Below are 20,636 nucleotides of genomic sequence, written 5' to 3'. Positions count from 1 at the left end.
AGGCAGAGACATCACCTTGCCAACAAAGGTCCGTATAGTTAAAGCTGTGGTTTTCCCAGTAGTGATGTATGGAAGTGAGAGCTGGACCATAAAGAAGGCTGATCGCTGAAGAATGGATGCTTCTGAATTCTGGTGCTGGAGGAGACTCTTGAGAGTCCCATGGACTGCAAGAAGATCCAACCTCTCCATTCGGAAGGAAATCAGCCCTGAGTGCTCACTGGAAGGACAGATCCTGAAGCTGAGGCTCCAAGACTTGGGCCACCTCATGAGAAGAGAAGACTCCCTGGAAAAGACCCTGATGTTGGGGAAGATGGAGGGCACAAGGAGAAGGGGACGACGGAGGACGAATCATAGAATCATAGAATCATAGAGTTGGAAGAGACCACAAGGGCCATCGAGTCCAACCCCCTGCCAAGCAGGAAACACCATCAGAGCACTCCTGACATATGGTTGTCAAGCCTCTGCTTAACAGAGGCTTGACAATCATGATGACACGAGATGGTGGGACAGTGTTCTCGAAGCGACCAGCATGAGTCTGACCAAACTGGGGGAGGCAGTGGAAGACAGGAATGTCTGGCGTGCTCTGGTCCAGGGGGTCACGAAGAGTCGGACATGACTAAACCACTAAACAACAACAACATGACGTCCCTTGATCTGGACACTAGACTTCTGTGGATGCAGCCTAGAATAGCATTTGCTTTTTTTGCTGCTGCATCACAGAGTTGGCTCATGTTCAGCTTGCGGTCCACCAAGACCCCAGATCCTTTATCCCATGTCCTGCTAGGATGCCAGGTGTCCCCCATCCTATATTTGTGCATCTGGTTCTTCCTGCCTAAGTGCAGAACCTGGCCCTTTTCCCTATGGAAATTTGTTTGGTCAGTTTGTGTAGTTCCCTCCTTTAGCCAGCGGCGTTGTGCGGGTCGAATTCTTGCCTGCTATCTTGGGTGATCCCTTGTAGCCGAGTAATAATAATAATTTATTATTTATACCCCGCCCATCTGGCTGGGCTTCCCCAGCCACTCTGGGTGGCTTCCAACAAACTATTAAAATACCGTAATGCATCAAACATGTATTTTCTTCCATAAACATGGTCCGTAAGTGACAGTGGAGGCCAATTCCGGATCCACATGTCCTTCCACAGTGGGGACATTGGTTCCCAGGTGGGAGTTGATCATGGTGAGGGTTTGCCAAGCGTGCCTTCCTCTTAGCACGTTTCTCCCTCGCGTCCTGAGTTCGAGTGTCTCCAAAGCCCATGACACCTTTGGGAAAGGCTGTTCTCCAACTGGAGCGCTCGCAGGCCAGTGTTTCCCAGTTGTCGGTGTTTATACTACATTTTTAAAGATTTGCCTTGAGAGAGTCTTTGAACCTCTTTTGTTGACCACCAGCATTACGCTTTCCATTTTTAAGTTCAGAATAGAGGAGTTGCTTTGGAAGGCGATCATCAGGCATCCGCACAACATGACCAGTCCAGCGGAGTTGAGGTTGCTTCGACACTGGCGATCTTTGCTACTTCCAGTACACTTTGGTCCTGTGTTCAAATTCTGACGTGCTGAGTGATGTGGGCCACATGGCCACCAGACGCCGCTACTGAGACGAAAAACACACCCATCCCTTTCAGATCTTCTTCCCGCGGTTGATATTTCCAGAGGGAATGGAAGACTCCTGACAGGGCCGCGATTTGGGCGTGTCAAAATGCGCTCTCTCTCTCTCTCTCATCTTCCCACCCCCACCAGGCCAGAAGCCATCCAGCCCCTTCTCCCTCTCCGCCAAGGAAGCCACTTAGCCGTAATTTATAATGCTCAGGGAGCAGGGAGGAGGGTGCTGAGGATGTCGTTGCCGTGGCAACAGAGATTAGCCCGGCAACGGAAGATGCTCTGGGGGAGCGAAGGAGTGGCCTTCGGATGAGACTTATCTCACAAATAAATATACCCAGAGGAGGGAGCGGCGTCTGGAACAAGCGGCGTCTCTCGCACACACTTCCCGGCAGCTCTCTTTGCTGCCCTAGGGTCCCGGCAGGGTGCTCTAACCACTATACAGCACTGCCTCTCAAGGTGAGGAATAAATGAACATTAAGACCACTTGCGGGTGGCGCTGTGGGTTAAACCACAGAGCCTAGGACTTGGCAATAAGAAGGTCGGCGGTTCGAATCCCCGCAATGACGGGGTGAGCTCCCGTTGCTCTGTCCCGGCTCCTGCCAACCCAGCAGTTCAAAAGCACACCAGTGCAAGTAGATAAATAGGTACCGCTCCGGCGGGAAGGTAAACGGCGTTTCCATGCGCTGCCCTGGTTCGCCAGAGGCGGCTTAGTCCTGCTGGCCACACGACCCGGAAGCTGTATGCCGGCTCCCTCGGCCAATAAAGCGAGATGAGCGCCACAACCCCAGAGTCGGCCACGACTGGACCTAATGGTCAGGGTTAAGACCACTTGTAGGGGCAAATTCAGTCCCCAAAGCCTTGTCCGCAACACAGCCCAGGACTCCCCACCACGACGACACCCCACACATGTAGCATACCAGGGTAGCACTGTCTATCCCCAGAGAGACAAAGGAGTCTGTTGCCCCTTTCTCTCCCTGGGTGCAAATAATAATAATAATAATAATAATAATAATAATAATAATAATAATAATTTTTCCCCAGCCACTCTGGGCGGCTTCCAACAGAATATTAAAATACAATAGTCTATTAAACATTAAAAGCTTCCCTAAACAGGGCTGCCTTGAGATGTCTTCTAAAAGGTGACCCGGAAACTGCAACTAATCCAGAACGTGGCAGCTAGACTTGTGACTGGGGGCGGCTGCCAAGACCACATAACACCAGTCTTGAAAGACCTACACTGGCTCCCAGTAAGTTTCCGAGCACAATTCAAAGTGTTGGTGCTGAACTTTAAAGCCCTAAACGGCCCAGTAGACCTGAAGGAGAATCTCCACCCCCATTGTCCAGCCTGGACACTGAGGTCCAGCTCCGAGGGCCTTCTGGCGGTTCCCTCATTGCAAGAAGTGAGGCTACAAGGAACCAGACAGAGGGCCTTCTCGGTGGTGGCGCCCGCCCTGTGGAACACCCTTCCTTCAGATGTGATGGAAATAAGTAGCTATCTTATCTTTAAAAGACATCTGAAGGCAGCCCTGTTTAGGGAAGTTTTTAATATTTAATGCTGTATTGTTTTTAACACTTGATTGGGAGCCGCCCAGAGTGGCTGGGGAAACAGCCAGATGGGTGGGGTATAAATAAATTATTATTATTATTATTATTATTATTATTATTGGTCTCGCCCATCTCTCCCCGGGACAAAGGGCTCTCTTCCCCATTTCTCTCCGGGAACAAAGGTCTCTTCCATAACCCCCGGGTACAAATATCTTATTTGCCCATCTCTCCCTGCCCCAGGGGGCAAAAGCGCCCTTCCCTTTGCGGCTGGACGGGGGGGTGACCATTGTCCCACCTGCCCCAGAACCCCCCCCCAGCGCCAGATATCTTCCGGAAATCCTCTATTCCGCCTCGTTTTCCACCTGCTTCTTTGCCATGCGCTGAGCCCTGAGCAAAACAAAACAACCCTTCTCTCCCTCCATCTGCGCAGAGCCTTGAACCCAAGATTTATCTACCCCTCCAGCTTTCATTTGGGGTGGGGGGGCGTCAAACCACCTGCTGCGAAAGGGAGCAGAGATGTGGATCTCCCCGGGTGATGATTTGAAGAGGAGTCTAATCTTTGCAGCCACAACCCGCCCTATGATCTCACCCAGCCAAGGTTCAGCGGAAAAACAATTGCAGATATATATATATATATATATATATATATATATATATATATATATTCTCGGGCGTGGGGGGAAACTTTGATGGAGAAAGGCTGGCTTGGTGTGGTTGTGTGTGGTTGTTGTTTTTAAAAAAGAGAGAAACCATTGGCAATTTTATTCTGCGTCGCTCATGCAGGAACAAGGGCTAGAGGTGCCAAGTGTGACTAACAGGATAAGTGTTTTGCTTGTGTGTGTGTGTGTGTTTTCGTACGCACGTCTCAAGCCTGGTGTGATTTGCTTCCCAGCCAGAGATGGAACAGACGAAACGCTCAAGAGAGGAGGCGAAGAGGCAGCTGGTTTCTACATGCATCTGGAAAAGGGCTGGGAGACTTGAACTCAGGACACAGGGCAGTTGGGGAGAGCGTTGAACCAAAGGGGTTCTATAGGGGACCCAGAATTCACCCGCTATTTTGCAGTATCCCTGTCTCCACCCCCATCGTCCAGCCCGGACACCGGGGTCGATCTCTCAAGGGCCTTCTGGCGGTTGCCTCCCTGTGAGAAGCGAGGTTACAGGGAACCAGGCAAAGGGCCTTCCATCCCCTCCAACGTTTCTCCCCTGAAAATAGGGACGTCCTATTCCATCCCCTCCAACGTTTCTCCCCTGAAAAGAGGGACGTCCTATTCCATCTCCTCCAACGTTTCTCACCTGAAAATAGGGACATCCCATTCCATCCCCTCCAACGTTTCTCCCCTGAAAATAGGGACGTCCTATTCCATCCCCTCCAACGGTTCTCCCCTGAAAATAGGGGCGTCCTATTCCATCCCCTCCAACGTTTCTCTCCTGAAAATAGGGACGTCCTATTCCATCCCCTCCAACGTTTCTCCCCTGAAAAGAGGGACGTCCTATTCCATCCCCTCCAACGTTTCTCCCCTGAAAATAGGGACGTCCTATTCCATCTCCTCCAATGTTTCTCCAGTGAAAATAGGGACGTCCTATTCCATCCCCTCCAACGTTTCTCCCCTGAAAATAGGGACGTCCTATTCCATCTCCTCCAACGTTTCTCCCCTGAAAATAGGGACGTCCTATTCCATCCCCTCCAACGTTTCTCCCCTGAAAATAGGGACGTCCTAAGGAAAAGCAGGACATTCTGGGACGGCTTCTGTGAGTCTGGGACTTTCCCTGGAAAACAGGGACCCTTTTAGGGTCTGTATTCTGCTTACAAAGTTGTCACCACAACCTCATGGGGCTCGGAGCTTTGTAAAAAAAAAATGCAAATGTGATGTCCTGAGTTTTGTTGATCTCTCTCTCTCTCTCTCAGACAATTCCACTCAGCTGACGAGCAAAATATTTCCCCCCTACTTGCTGATGTGGGGCGTTTTTCCTTTTTATTCCAGGATCGTAGGGAAAGGTCTAGCGACCTTTTGTCTCTCTCCACACCCCTAACGCGGAACAATAATGTTTGTTTGCCGGCCTGCCCCGGCCAGTTTCTCATTATATCATCGCCAAACGACGCGTTTTTAAAACGACGCCCCCCTCTGCCCCCTCGCTCTTGCACCACAGATCATCTGGCACAAGCCTTACGCTAAGGGGAGCTGGTCCCAGTTTGCCCAATAAACCAGTTTATTCTCAGAAGAGAAGTCCTGGGTGCGAGTTTTGCACAGAGCCGAATAAAGGATCACAGTCATAATAATTTCTTATTTATACCCCGCCCATCTGGCTGGGTTTCCCCAGCCACTCTGGGCGGCTCCCAACAGAATATTAAAAACGCGATAAAACATCAAACATTAAAAAGCTTCCCTAAACAGGGCTGCCTTCCGATGTCTTCTAAAAGTCAGCTACTGAGCTCCAGCTGACCTTGAAAGCCTTAAATGGCCCAGTAGACCTGAAGGAGTGTCTCCACCCCGGACACCGGGGTCCCTCTCCCGAGGGCCTTCTGGCGGTTCCCTCCCTGCAAGAAGCGAGGTTACAGGGAACCAGGCAGAGGGCCTTCTCGGTGGTGGCACCCTCCCTTCAGATGTCAAGGAAATAAACAGCTATCTGACTTTTCCATCCCCTCCAACGTTTCTCCCTGAAAATAGGGACATCTTATTCCATTCCCGCCAACGTTTCTCCCCTAAAAACATTGTTTCCCCCCCTTCTCCAGTCTCCTGAAATCCCCCCCCCCCAGTTAGGGGTGTGGGGCACAATCTGGATCCAGTCCACATTTAAAGGAAAACCGATCTAATGGTTCAGGGCAGGGTGGGGATATGAGAACGGAAACCCATCCCTAGTTTGAAATTCCGCAGTTCTCTAAATTTTGCAATGTGGTCATTGTTGGATTGCTCCATAATTCCCTTGGCCTGAGACCACCAGGGTAAGCACCTAAATTTTTTCCTCTCCCAAATCTGCAGACCTCCTTCACGTTAGTTGTTCTTGTTCGCTCAGACCCTCTACATAGAGGGATCTGCAATTCCGTTCCAAAACCAAAGCGTTCCAAAACCGAGGCGCACTTTCCCATAAAAAGTCATGCAAAACCCAGTCACAAAAACGAAGCGAAAAGAGCCGCAAAAACAAAAACGCAAAATAAATAGCAAAAAAACAGACAGACCGAAGCGTAACACTTAAATCGGAAGTGTAACATTCAAAACGGAGCATGTTCAGCTTCCAAAAAAAGTTCGCAAACCGGAACACCTCCTTCCGGGTTTGCAGTGTTTGGGTTCCAAGTTGTTTGAGAACCAAGGCGTTTCAGAACTAAGGTACCACTGTATTCGGCTCCACCTATCCCTGTCTCTTAGGACACAGGTGGCACTGTGGCTTAAACCACAGAGCCTAGGACTTGCCAATCAGAAGGTCAGCGGTTCGAATCCCCGCAATGACGGGGTGAGCTCCCATTGCTCAGTCCCTGCTCCTGCCAACCTAGCAGTTCGAAAGCACAACAGCACAAGTAGATAAATAGGTACAGCTCTGGCGGGAAGGTAAACGGTGTTTCCGTGCGCTGCTCTGGTTCGCCAGAAGCGGCTTAGACATGCTGGCCACATGACCCGGAAGCTGTACGCCGGCTCCCTCGGCCAATAAAGTGAGATGAGCGCCACAACCCCAGAGTCAGCCACAACTGGACCTAATGGTCAGGGATCCCTTTACCTTTATCCCTGTCTCCCAGGCCACTATGCCTGCCTTGCTCTGCCACCGATAGATATTGGACCAGCCGGAGGAACTTTTAAACTCCTCAAAATGTAGGCTCTGCAAGGATATAGCCATGTGCCTTTTTTAAATTCCCCAGCCATCGCCCACCTAAAGCCAGAATCGATGGACCTTCTTTGCTCTGATGTGATTCTGAGATTCCCAGCATTGCGACTTGCTGCAGGGAGCCAAAGGGTGAGGAAAATATCCTTGCAGAGGCTAGGCACTTCTCTTCCTTTCCTTCAACGTGGTTATGACTTCAGGCTAGTGATTTCCCCACCAAAGAAATCATCCTGATGTGATCTTGCAACGGAGAATTAACATCACCCAACCCTATAAGCGTGCTTACTCGGGGGTAGGTCCCCGGCTTACTCCCGAGTAAGCCCCGCAGGCTCAGACCTGGAGGAATTGCCCTCTGCGGCTGGTGGTGGTGGGGTTTTTTGGGTGGTGGGGAGAAACAGAGGCAGAAGCAATGATGTAAGCCCTCGGCTGCAGCAGAAACAGCAGCTTTCATTCATAAATACGCCCGGTGTGGTGGGAAAGAAGCAACGCGACTCAAATGCCTCCATCAGGCCTGCCTGGAAATAATAATTAAAGGGGAGGGGGGATCCAGCTCCTTTTCCGCCTTCCCCTCCTCCAAACAGCCTCTTCCATCAAATATTCATGGCCTCCATTTTCCCCGGGCGAAGCATCTCTCTCCGCCGCCGTTCTCCTAATGCATCTGCCGCGATTCGAAGGCCGCCTGCAATTTCTCGTCTCCCCTTTCTCTGGGTGGAAAGCGAACCGCCAGGTTGGGAAGGGGGGCAAAACACGGCTCGGTTGGAGACGCCGCGGAATCAGGGATTTGGGTGGCAAGGGGGCTTCCGGCCGTGGACCCGATAGATGTTAGGGGGGTTGTGACCGTCCCCACCAGGATTCGCACTTGCACCCCAAGAGCAGTCAGTAGCCATGGAGGGTCCATAGCTGCATACCCTCAAGGGGAGTCTGTAGCCACGCCCCAGGGGAGTCTGTAGCCACGCTCCTAAATTTGTAGCCACTCCCCTGGAGTCTGTAGCCACTCCCCTAGGGAGTGTAGCCACGCCCATGAGACTGTAGTCACACCCCTGGCAATCTATAGCTACCCCCTGAGGAGTCAGTAGCCACGCCCCTGAGACTGTAGCCACGCCCCTGAGGAGTCAGTAGCCACGCCCATGAGCCTGTAGCCACTCCCCTGGGGAGTCTATAGCCATCCTGCTAACCCAAACGCCTTGTTACACAGGATTTCCTTTCGTTTTTCCATCTTGGATTTTCAGAAACCCATTATTGAAGCGCAGGGCTTTTCTTTTGCAAGGTATTTTGCAAGGCCTTGGTTCCCAAACGTCTTGGTACTCAAACGACGTGGAACCCAAACACTGCAAACCCGGAAGGAAGTGTTCCGGTTTGCAAACTTTTTTCAGAAGCCGAACGTGCTCTGTTTTGAGTGCCACACTTCCAATTTGAGTGTCACGCCGAGGCCGGTCTGTTTTTGCGATTTATTTTGTGTTTTTGCAGCTCTTTCCGTTTTGCTTTTGCAACTGCATGGAACCCAGTCCAGCTACTGATGGATTGATTGATTGATTGATTGTGCGACTGCGGCACATCGTTTATTGCTTTCATTTTATGGATCAACGGTCTCGTTAGATAGTCAAATTCACGTTAAATTGCTGTTTTTAAAAGTCTGGAACGGATTGATCCGTTTTGCATTGCTTTCTATGGGAAAGCGCGCCTTGGTTTTGGAACGCTTTGGTTTTGGAACGGGACTTCCGGTACGGATTAAGTTTGAGAACCGAGGGACCACTGTATTGGGGCCAATTCCCTAGCAGAGGCACCCAGGGTTGTGTTTCAAATGCCTCCGGCATCTATGGTTTCCTCTCTGCCTGGGCTGCTAGAAGGACCAAACAGGACGCAGCTCTCAGACCCTCACAGCGGAAGGAAGGACCGTTTGGGACCCGAGTGCGAAACGAAATGGAGAGGGAGGGCTGCTTTGCATTGCAGAGGGGAGTCATGGCTGGGCGGTAGTTCGAAAGACTGGGAAAAGCGGCTACAGACTCAGCATAACCCGAGCTGACCTTGCTTAGAGAAACCTGCTTGTTCAGCAACTATCTGAGCTGTGAAGGGAATGTTTCGAGATGGCATCAGAGAGAGAGAGAGGCAGAGGGGCTGGCTGGCTATCCAGCCTCATTTTCAGCCATTCAGAGCCCCATGGACAATGGGCAAGCGAAGCCCATTTAGTTCCGCCTCATTGTGCACAAGAGAAGGAAAGGTTCTGGATTCGAATCACGCTCTGTTGCTGGATTTCGCCACGGAGCGCCTCTTCCCCACTAGGGACAGCCAAAACTGCAATTTCTGCTCCTCCCAAGCCACGTTAAAGCGCAGTGACGCCACTCAAAAACGCCACGGCTTCTTCCCTTAAGGCAGGCATGTACAAAGTCCGTTTTGGGGGCCAAATTGCAGTTTATTTTCTGGGGTCAAATCCTAAGAAAAACTCAACGACCTTGGGGTAAAATCATAAGACACCCCTGCCTTAAGGGATTCTGGGAGCTGTAGTTTTTTAAGCATTTGCTTAAAGCGTTTGCCTTTTATTCCCATCCCTGAGCACCAATTCCCAGAGTGTTTCAACAGTCATTATTCTTCGCAGCAGAGAACTCTGGGAACTGTAGTTCCGGGAGGCGACAAGGGGAGTCTCCAAACAACTGGCTGTCTCAAACTACAGTTCCCAGAATTCTTTGGGCGGAAGCCATGACAGTTCAAAACACATCACTCTGTAAATGTGACCACAGTTTCTCAGTTATCCGGTCTTCATTTCTCCATCGGTTTGCAATTTTTTCTTTTAAAAGTCCTCGTGAAAATTCACCAGCGGTTTCATGTGACTTTATTCTAACACACCCATTTTAGGATCCAGTTTTGCCTAATATACAGGTTTCCGCAAAACTGTTCCCCGCAATACAATACAATCCTTGCGCCTTCTTTTCGACAACCATGCATTTTAATGCACGGTTTAGCCCAGTTTTATGCGTTTTCTATTTCTTTCCCCACACTACTCATCCAGAAGGAAAACCACATTGAAAAATTTAGGTAAAGGTAAAGGGACCCCTGACCATTAGGTCCAGTCGTGGCCGACTCTGGGGTTGCGGCGCTCATCTTGCTTTACTGGCCGAGGGAGCCGGCGTCCAGCTTCCGGGTCATGTGGCCAGCAGGACTAAGCCACTTCAGAGCAGCACACGGAAACGCCATTTGCCTTCCCGCCGGAGTGGTACCTATTTATCTACTTGCACGTTGACGTGCTTTCGAATTGCTAGGTTGGCAGAAGCAGGGACCGAGCAACGGGAGCTCACCCCGTCATTGCGGGGATTCGAACCGCCGGACTTCCGATTGGCAAGCCCTAGGCTCTGTGGTTTAACCCACAGCGCCACCCGTGTCTCCAAATTGCAAAATTTGGAGCGCTGAAAATTTCACAGGACACGGCTGCGATCTGCTGCGCATATTGCTTGGGGAAAGTGCGGGCTGAGAAGTTTCGCCTTCGGATGCAAATCAAAAGGCTCTCCTCCGTATGGCCTTCCCCACCGTCAAAAATAAAGCCTGCCCCTTTCCGTAAGACCTTCTCCTCCTTTCTTTTGCACAGGAAACTCCACAACGCGCATCGACAAGTGTAGCAATCAAGCAGCCCCTTAAATAAATATCAAATAAAGTTATCCCATCTCTCCTGGAAACGAAATCGGAGCGACTATGGACATCCCTGCCCCAACACACATGTATAGACTTGCGGGCACCTCCATTGAAGGGAAGGGTTTTTTCCTAGAGCTACTCCTTTGCTTGGAAGCTGTTTCTAAAACACGAATCAGGTGGTAGATAAATTTTAATAAGATCTAAACAAACATGCACTGGGAAGCTACGGGATAAACTTCGTTGTGTGATGCGATCTCTGATGCTCAGAAAACAACCTCCATTAGCTGCGATGCCTGCGTTGCGTGGGGTTGGGCTAGATGATCGCATGGGGTCCCTCACATACAATTCTACGGTTCTGTGAGTCAAAAAAGCAGCGCTCTCTGGAGCCCGGGGAACCAGTTTGCGGATGCAGAGGAGGAGGAGAAGCTGAGCGGCTGATTGGATCTGCTTTAATCTCCCCGGGAAGCAGGTGGGAGCCTAACTGAAACCCACACTAATGAGATCGAGCCGAAGTTAAGAAACTAGTTGCAGGAGAGTCCGGCCCTTGAGGAACCAGCAGGCCCAGCGGTTAAGGCTTGCAAGGCTGTCGCACAGGGCTAGGGATCAGGGCAGGCGGAAGAATTCAGAATCGAGCCACTTTTTAAAGCAAATCCACCCAGTTGTACTTTGCAAAACAGAGGCCGGCGCTTTTCAAACTCTGAATTTTGCAGCCAAGTCATGTGCCCAAAATAAATGCACAGACCAGGGGTACAGTGTGTGTGTGTGAAGACGCACACATTGGAACTGGGGACGTTCAGCCGAATCGCTTTCCCCAAGGAGCGTCCGCTAGGAGAAATTCGCCCCGGAAACGCCAGTGAACTCTCATGGCATTTATTTGCCATGTGGTAAAAGGTAAAGGGACCCCTGACCATGAGGTCCAGTCATGGACGATTCTGGGGTTGCGGCGCTCATCTCGCTTTACTGGCCGAGGGAGCCGGCGTACAGCTTCCGGGTCATGTGGCCAGCAGGACTAAGCCACTTCTGGCGAACCAGAGCAGCGCACGGACACGCCGTTTACCTTCCCACCGGAGCGGTACCTATTTATCTACTTGCACTTTGAGGTGCTTTTGAACTGCTAGGTTGGCAGGAGCAGGGACCGAGCAACGGGAGCTCACCCCGTCATTGCGGGGATTCGAACCGCCGACCTTCTGATCGGCAAGTCCTAGGCTCTGTGGTTTAACCCACAGCGCCACCCGCGTCCCTTGCCATGTGGAGCTGGATGCAAAATGGGGCATCCCTCCACATAGAATTGTAAGAGTTCGAAGGGACCCCAGAGGTCCTTTGCAATGCAGGAATAAATTTGTTTTTCTGTTCCTCCCGAAAAGTTAGATCTCAAACCACAGGGCTTCAAATTCCGGAAAAGGAGGGGATTTCAGGAAGGACAACCTGAAAGTATGAAGTCTAGTACAGACTAATCTGAAATTAGCAGATTCCTCTTCTCTGGAGGAAGAGATGTTATAGGGACACGGGTGGCACTGTGGGTTAAACCACAGAGCCTAGGACTTGCTGATCAGAAGGTCGGCGGTTCGAATCCCCGCAATGACGGGGTGAGCTCCCGTTGCTCAGTCCCTGCTCCTGCCCACCTAGCAGTTCGAAAGCACGTCAAAGTGCAAGTAGATAAATAGGTACCGCTCCGGCGGGAAGGTAAACGGCGTTTCCGTGCACTGCTCTGGTTCGCCAGAAGCGGCTTAGTCCTGCTGGCCACATGACCCGGAAGCTGTACGCTGGCTCCCTCGGCCAGTAAAGCGAGATGAGCGCCACAACCCCAGAGTCGGTCATGACAAGACCTAATGGTCAGGGGTCCCTTTACCTTTTAAGAGATATTGTGATGCTCAGTGACCTTGCCCAGCCAAATGCCCAAAAGGAGATGACAAATCTGTTAATTTCACTTCCGCTCATTTTCGCACTCAGTATTCCACATTCCACATCCGTCTGCATTTTTAAAGAAACATTCTCATGGAAATCCTTCAGGATTTCAGGCCCCAAATGCACGATATGTTTAAAGGAGCACCACGCCACTTTAAAGAGAGTCCTGGGAACAGGTGCAGAGAGTTGTTGGGAGAGACACACACACACACGGTTCACCTCCCAGAGCTAAAATTCCCAGTGTGGTTTTAAGAAAATCAATCCCTCTTCGCAGAGAGCCCTGGGAATTGTAGCGCTGGGCTGGAAATACAGGATCTCCTAACAACCACGAACAAACTACAGTTTCCAGGATACTTTGTTATGATGTTGCTTCGAATGCCTGGTGAAGATGGGACCTTATTTTTAGTAAACAGACCCGTTTCCTTATGCAATTTTGCCTAATGCAAACATTCGGTTGGCTGAACGCATTCCTTCGCGCAGAAATCTTGACTGTAAGCTGCCGGGGGCAGAGGCTTATAGCTGTTCTGGCACATGCAACTCTACCAAACTCCCGTGATTGCGACGGCATGCTAGAAGCAACCTCTAGATATAGCAGTGCAAAAGTGGAAATATAGGCAGGGTCAAAAGCCAAGACAATTTGGAAGATATCTTGCAAGGCGCTTGTGAGAAACAAACCAGGGATCTAAACCAAATTGCGGGAAATTGGCGGGGTGTTTTCCTAATTTGCTCCCCTGCAGGAAAAAAAAACTCCTTGGAAGATTTACCTCAAAAACTGGAACCTTATTAGAAAGCCTATGGCCTGTTTTATTTTTAAAAAAGGCTTTCTGGTTCTTTCTCCCATGAGAGTGTATCAAATGTGATGCAAACCCTTCCTTCCTTTTCTATCTCTCCAGAGCAGGAGGGATTTGGAATTTAAAAGCAGGCTCCGAGGAACAGGGGATGCGCTCCCGTTACGTCACGGAACGTCCACAAACATTTGGGGCAGGCACACACGTTGCCGAAAGCCCCGGATCCCTGGCCTGGAGCTGAGAGCCAATCCTTGCCTGTGGAAATGTAATCCTTCTTTCTCTCTCTCTCTCTCTCTCTCTCTCTCTCTGGTGCATGCTGATGTCAAGACAACTCTTTGGGCTAGATCTCCCAGGAGATTCTGCCTGGCGCCAGCAAATCCTCATGGAGGCTGCTGGGGAAAGCACAAATTATTTTTTTGTTCTCGGAAAGGAGAGTGCAGGGTGCAGATAAGCAGCTTTACAGAGGTGCCGACTCCCTGGGCCCCCGCGAAATTCCCCACGGAACGGCCAGGCACCCACAATTTCGGTGCCGCCAGGAGCAAAACGAAGCTTTATTTCACCCAGTTTGGCACCCACAAGGGCAGTGGCAGCCCCCTGGAGGCTTCAAAACCCCACCGGCTAGCCCTCCTGTAAGATACGGCCATGCCAGGGCCGTGCCCGCTGCATGGCGCACCCACACACACACACCCCGGGCACCCACGGTTGTGGGCCAAAGCTGGCACTTCTGGGAAGCTAGCTGCCAAGCTGTCCCCATTCATGCAGCCTCCCCTTCCAAATTTGTGCCAGGCGAGGTTTCAAGTGAGGGGGGAATCCCAGGACGCTGGGCGCCGCTCTGCCAAACGGGTGGGCCGGAAGAGACCCCGTTGGGGGGAATATCCTAGCAAAGGCCGGGGCGCTGGTACCGACAGAGGTCTCGCCGTGGAAAATGCACAGAGGGAGCTCAAGCATCGAAAGTCCTGTTTCTGTACCGCCCTGAGAAACCTCTGAGAAGGTTCCCCCATCGAGATCTGGAAACCCCAACGGTTTGCTTTATGTTTTTTCTACAAAACCACCCGCAGATCAGCACCATGCAGAAGTTGAAATGAATGTTTTGAGGGCTCAGGGAGTAAGATTTCTGGGTTCAGACCCCTTTAAAAAATGACACAGGGCCTGTTTTTAGGGCTGGATTTCCAATGAATGACCCTCTTTGCTTTTAAATGTTCTCTTTCTACAATTCCATCCTGCCTGTGGCAGGTCTCATCTGTGCCGCTGTGCCCGTTTCCAACATTTTAGATACAGTGATACCTCGGGTTAAGTACTTAATACGTTCCGGAGGTCCGTTCTTAACCTGAAACTGTTCTTAACCTGAAGCACCACTTTAGCTAATGGGGCCTCCTGCTGCCACCGCGCCGCCAGAGCACGATTTCTGTTCTCATCCTGAAGCAAAGTTCTTAACCTGAAGCACTATTTCTGGGTTAGCGGAGTCTGTAACCTGAAGCGTATGTAACCCGAGGTACCACTGTATTGATATTTGCTGCTACAAATGGTTTCACGCTTTCTTTCAACATTTTAGATGTTTGCTGTTTCGATGTTGCTCTCTGTTTGTGGGGAGCTGCCTTGAGAGAACAGTGGCTTGAAAGGCGGGGTAGAAATCTCCGAAACGAAAATAATAATGATGAAAGGAGCCCTGGAGAGCAGCTGCCGGCCAGAGCAGAGCGTCCTAGGCTTGACAGACCATATATATATATATATATATATATATATATATATATATACACATACATATACATATATATATATATATACACACACACACAAAGTGGTACCTCGGGTTACATACACTTCAGGTTACATGCACTTCAGGTTACAGACTCCGCTAACCCAGAAATATTACCTTGGGTTAAGAACTTTGCTTCAGGATGAGAACAGAAACCGTGCTCCGGCGGCAGCAGGAGGCCCCATTAGCTAAAGTGGTGCTTCAGGTTAAGAACCGTTTCAGGTTAAGAACGGACCTCCGGAACGAATTAAGTACTTAACTCGAGGTACCATTGTATACACACACACACACACAACACACACACGTTGGGTCATTCCCCAGGCCTAGTAACATATTCCATATGGCCGTCCCAAGCCATTTTGCCGCCTGAGGCAAAGGAAAAGATCCCCCACCCAAATCCCAACAGGGCCAGCCACTAGATTTTCAAGACAGGAGATGGCCCGGCAGGTTCGCTGGGTTCAGGGAAGCGACTCCGGCCCACGTGGCGGAGAGGCAGCTCCAAGCACCTGCAATCCTTCTATCCTCGGCTGACTGAGAATCCTTCCTCAGCCTGCCTAATGACAGGGCCAGACCTCCTTTCTCTCTCTCTCTCTCCCTCTCTCTTCCTCCCTGCCCAAGCCCAATGGAAGACGCTTCGTCTTCTCTGTACGCGCCGGGGCTGCCCTTCCTTTGAAAACAACAACAACCCAAAAAATCAGGATTGGAACCAGGGGAGGTTGTGGAGAGGGAGAAGAAGGCAGTCTCTGGGAACCGCCTGAGTCACGGCGAGTGGGGAGGGGGGCGAGGAAAAGGGGGGGGAGATGGGTGGAGGCTGCCACGCAGAATCACGCAGGAAGCAAACAACAGGTAAAAAAAAAAAAAAGAAGTCAGGGAGATGGTTCGCCCACATGCCAAAATGCAAAACCCACCAATCGTCCCCAAATCTCTTCCACTGGGGGTTCGCAGACCCCTGGCAAGCTCTGCTTTCCCCGCCCCAAAACGCAGGGTAGGGTGGAGGGAGGGCAAATCTGGGGTGCGGGAGCCCTCTCGGATTTGGGGGTGTCCATATAGCCACGTCTCCCCTTTTCTTCCCTCCCTCTCTCCGCGCAAACAAACGCACAACCGCCGCCTGTGCGCCAAACCACCGACGAACATCAGCCGAGATGGGCTTTGCAGCAGGGAGAAAAACAGCAAGCGCGGAGCGGGGTGGGGTGTGGGTTTAAGGAGAAAGGTGCACGCAGAAGGGAGGAAGGAGGGAAGGAGAAAAGAGCTCGGGGAAGTGATGCGAAAGGGAAGACTTACTCCATTTTCGGTGCCGCGGCTGGCGCGCTCCGCTCCTACAGCCTGGCAACCTTGCAAGGTGCAAAGGAGAGAGGGAAGGAGAGACAGAGAGAGGCTGCTGGGCTGAATTGATCTCTCTCTCCTTTTCCCTTTTTCCCTCCTCCTCTCCTCCTCCTCCTCCTTCAAGATCTGCGCGTCCCAGGGGCCGCGGAGGAAGGCGGCTGCCGGTAGCAGCAGCAGCAAAGCATCCCCTCCGCCAACCGCTTATTGTCCGGAGCCGACGATGGATGCGCGAGGAGAGGCTGGCTTGTTATGGAGGAGCGCGGACTGTGGGTGTCCTTGCGCGCTTTGCAAACCGCACCCCCCCTCCGTCTCTCTCTCTCTCTCTCTCTCTCTCTCTCTCTCTCTCTCTCTCTCTCTCTCTCTCTCTCCAGAATCACAACAGCACCTCCTGCCGGCCGAGGCGCGCCGCCGTGCGTCTTTACGGCAGACTGTCCGCGCCAGGCTTAGGGCGCGCCGGCGCGTCTTCCGCCTGCGCGCACCGCGGCGGCTGCGGGCAGCGCCGGGTTTACCTATAAGCTATAAGCTCTAGCTTAGGGCCCCACTCTCTTGGGGGGGGGGAGGCCCAAAAAAAAATCAAAGGGGAAAAAACAACTGGATGTATATTTCCAAAATATAAGATAAAAAACAAACAAAACAGCAACAGTGTTGTGTAGGCTCCTCTGATGTAAGTAATGGGCCCCGCCTGCTCCCTAAAATATCACTGGTTTGCTCATTTCTATATATAGGGTGTCGACATTTTGCTATTTATAATTATTAGTAGTTTGCATCATATATTTGTACCTCTTATTATTTCATGTTATAGCAAGTTTCCGGAGACTAGATGATGAGTCTTTGTAAATTGTAAAGGAACTTTTTTTACTGCCAAATGCCAATGTGTTTGCATTATTAAGTTTGTTAGGAATCAAAAATCATCTTAAGTTAGAGGTTAATAATTATTTCACTATTTATGTACTTCCTCTTAATTGTATTTCACTATCAATGCACTACTTCTTAATTGTATTTCAGTCTTCAACAATTACTTTGATAAAATACATATTTTGTTACGTGCAAATGGCTTGAGATACCTATGAGGTCCATCAATTACCATGTAGCATACATTCAACGCGAAAAACAGTGACAATTTGTTGTTGACAAAGGACAGCTGGACATATAAATGGCCCCATTACCTTCAGGTGCTTAAAGGTAAAGGGACCCCTGACCGTTAGGTCCAGTCGTGACCGACTCTGGGGTTGCGGCGCTCATCTCGCTTTACTGGCCAAGGGAGCCGGTGTTCAGCTTCCGGGTCATGTGGCCAGCAAGACCAAGCTGCTTCTGGTGAACCAGAGCAGCGCACGGAAACGCCGTTTACCTTCCCGTCGGAGCGATACCTATTTATCTACTTGCACTTTGATGTGCTTTCAAACTGCTAGGTTGGCAGGAGCAGGGACCGAGCAACGGGAGCTCACCCTGTCATTGCGGGGATTCAAACCGCCGACCTTCTGATCGGCAAGTCCTAGGCTCTGTGGTTTAACCCACAGCGTCACTCTGCTTAGGGCCTCATTAAACCTAAATCCGGCCCTGCAAGCGACTCTCTTTTGTTCCCCAAAGGAGAGAGAGACGCGTTTGCATATGGATGCCTGGGCACCCACAGAATTCCCCATGAAGGGAGTCGGGCACCCACATATTTTGGTGCCAGGGCCAGGCAAGCTGTATGGCACCCACCATACATGTTGGCATGTTTCTTTGCAGAGCATCTTCGCAGGGTTCCTTTCTTAAAATAATATTGGGGAAATAAAAACTCCCTTCCTCTCTATCTGTGGGTGTTTTGGGGGTGTTTTTTGACACTATTCCGCTTTTGTTTATGTCAATAAACTTTTAATATTTTTCAGGAAAAAACCCACACCTGCATTCTGAGTGCACTTCAAAGGGTTGGTGCTGACCTTGAATGCCCTAAATGGCCCAGTAGACCTGAAGGAACATCTCCACCCCCATTGTTCTGCCCAGAAACTGAGGTCCAGCTCCGAGGGTCTTCTGGAGGTTCCCTCCCTGCGAGAAGCGAGGTTACAGGGAACCAGGCAGAGGGCCTTCTCGGTGGTGGCGCCCGCCCTGTGGAACGCCCTCCCATCAGATGTCAAGGAGATAAACAACTCTCTGACGTTTAGAAGACATCTGAAGGCAGCCCTGTTTAGGGAAGCTTTTTTTGATGTTTTGTTGTGTTTTTAATATCCTGTTGGAAGCCGCCCAGAGTGGCTGGGCAATCCCAGCCAGATGGGCGGGGCAGAAATAATACATTCAAAGGCCCTGATGTTGGAAAAGATGGAGGGCGCAAGGAGAAGGGGATGACAGAGGATGGAGGGACAGTGTTCTCGAAGCTACCAGCATGAGTTTGACCAAACTGCAGGAGGCAGCAGAAGACAGGAGGGCCTGGCGTGCTCTGGTCCAGGAGGTCACGAAGAGGCGGACACGACTAAACAACAACAACACCTTACAAAGCACTCAAGGTGGTGTTCACGATTCTCATCCTCTCCATTTCACACTCACAACAACCCTGTGAGGTTGTCCCTTCGAATCCAGAAGTGCAGAGAGAGAATTCTCCGGCTCTTCCAGTGAGTTCTCGATCTGGTTTCCAAATCCGGAGCAAGCAAGTTCCCCGTCTGGAAAGCGATCGAGAACACCCCACCCCTGAACTTGGTGATGGGAGGCTAAAGAAGGCCATCTGGGAGGGAAGATGTTTTGATTTAGAGGGGCTAAATCTCTTTTATGAGCTCTTCCAGCCTGGGAATGATGCAATTTCTCAGCAAAACAGATCCTCCCAACTTTAAGCCAATCACAGAAGAAGGGGTCACCGTGAGCCAAGTCTCTGAAACAATGCAGGCGAGAGTCCAAAGAGAAGAAGGTATTGATGATACTTCACTGGGCAAACTGGACAAAAAGAGTAAATAATATGAGGACAAATCGTATTATTTGCCTGCCTATTATTTGTTGCAGAAGCAGAAACAACCACAACATAGCCAGTAGGCAAGGCAAGTGCTGTGCCCCTTAACCCAAAAAAGTTATTTACACTGGTACCTTGGTTCACAAACATCTTGGTTCTCAAATGTCAAAAGCCCTTTTGGATGTGCTTTTGGATGTTTTCCGGAAGCCAAACGTCCGACGTGGCTGTCGGCTATTGTTTCCGGGGCACCTGCGCCAATCAGAAGCCGGGCCTCGGTTTCCGAACATTTCAGAAGTCAAATGGACTTCCGGAAAGGATTAAGTTTGGCGCTTTTGTTTTCGCTCTTTATTTGGCGCTTTTGTTTTTGAGGCTTTTTCGGTTCGTTTGTTTTTGTGACTGTGTGGAACCCAGTTCAGCTACTGATCAATTCATTGTGTGACTGTGGAAATGGATAAAAGCCCCCCATCCAAACAAGGACTGTCATCAGTGCAGGGAAGAAGAAAAATTAATTTTAATTTTTATCATCTACAATACTGTCTTATTTATTTTATAGTACAGTACATTGATTCTTGCTTTCGTTTTATGGATCAATGGCCTCACTAGATAGTAAAATCCATGTCCAATGGCTGTTTCAGGGGTTGTTTTTAAAAGTCTGGAACGGATCAATCCGTTTGGCATGACTTTCTTTGGGAAAGCGCGCCTTGGTTTTGGAACGCTTTGGTTTTGGAACGGAATTTCCAGAACAGATTAAGTTTGAGAACCAAGGTACCAGTGTAATTTGATTTTCCAGTCTTTTTAAGTCGGGACAGCTTCTTGTTTCCTTCTCTGGTCTAACAATATCTAGACGGCCGTCGCGGCATACGTAAATAATTTCTTTAAAAATTACGGTATAAAAGGAAACTTCTGGGCAGAATTAGACTGAACCTTGCATTGCATAAATCTAAGTTTGTAGGGAAGTTAACAGAAACTATGTAAGAAATATATAAGGGATGCGGGTGGTGCTGTGGGTTAAACCACAGAGCCTAGGGCTTGCCGATCAGAAGGTCGGTAGTTCAAATCCCCACGACAGGGTGAGCTCCCGTTGCTCGGTCCCTGCTCCTGCCAAGCTAGCAGTTCGAAAGCACGTCAAAGTGCAAGTAGGTAAATACTCCGGCGGGAAGGTAAACGGCGTTTCCGTGCGCTGCTCTGGTTCGCCAGAAGCGGCTTAGTCCTGCTGGCCACGTGACCCGGAAGCTGTACACCGGCTCCCTCGGCCAGTAAAGCGAGATGAGCGCTGCAACCCCAGAGTTGGTCACGACTGGATCTAGTGGTCAGGGGTCCCTTTACCTTTTATATAAGAAATATGTAGCTGTGCGGTGTAAGATAATAAACGGATAAAG

General features: G+C 50.3%; 2 protein-coding genes across 3 annotated transcripts in view; both read right to left on the bottom strand.

The window, feature by feature from the left end:
• The window catches only part of PALM (paralemmin), a 45,861-nt gene extending 29,138 nt beyond the window's left edge, over positions 1 to 16,723 (bottom strand). Inside the window, exon 1 of one of the 2 annotated variants that reach the window (XM_083421795.1) lies at positions 16,302 to 16,723. In XM_083421795.1, coding sequence (XP_083277921.1) covers positions 16,302 to 16,306 — 5 coding nt within the window. In that variant the 5' untranslated portion in view covers positions 16,307 to 16,723. The remainder of the gene's footprint in view (positions 1 to 16,301) is intronic. The other variant, XM_083421796.1, reaches the window with a different exon arrangement.
• ANKRD24 (ankyrin repeat domain 24) overlaps positions 1 to 20,636 on the bottom strand; it is a 121,183-nt gene that overhangs the window by 20,680 nt on the left and 79,867 nt on the right. The gene's annotated exons all lie outside the window — the stretch shown is intronic.

Source organism: Podarcis tiliguerta, assembly GCF_965153285.1.
Source record: "Podarcis tiliguerta genome assembly, chromosome: 18".
In the NCBI taxonomy this organism is placed as follows: domain Eukaryota; kingdom Metazoa; phylum Chordata; class Lepidosauria; order Squamata; family Lacertidae; genus Podarcis; species Podarcis tiliguerta.
This window is presented reverse-complemented; position numbering and strand designations above follow the sequence as displayed.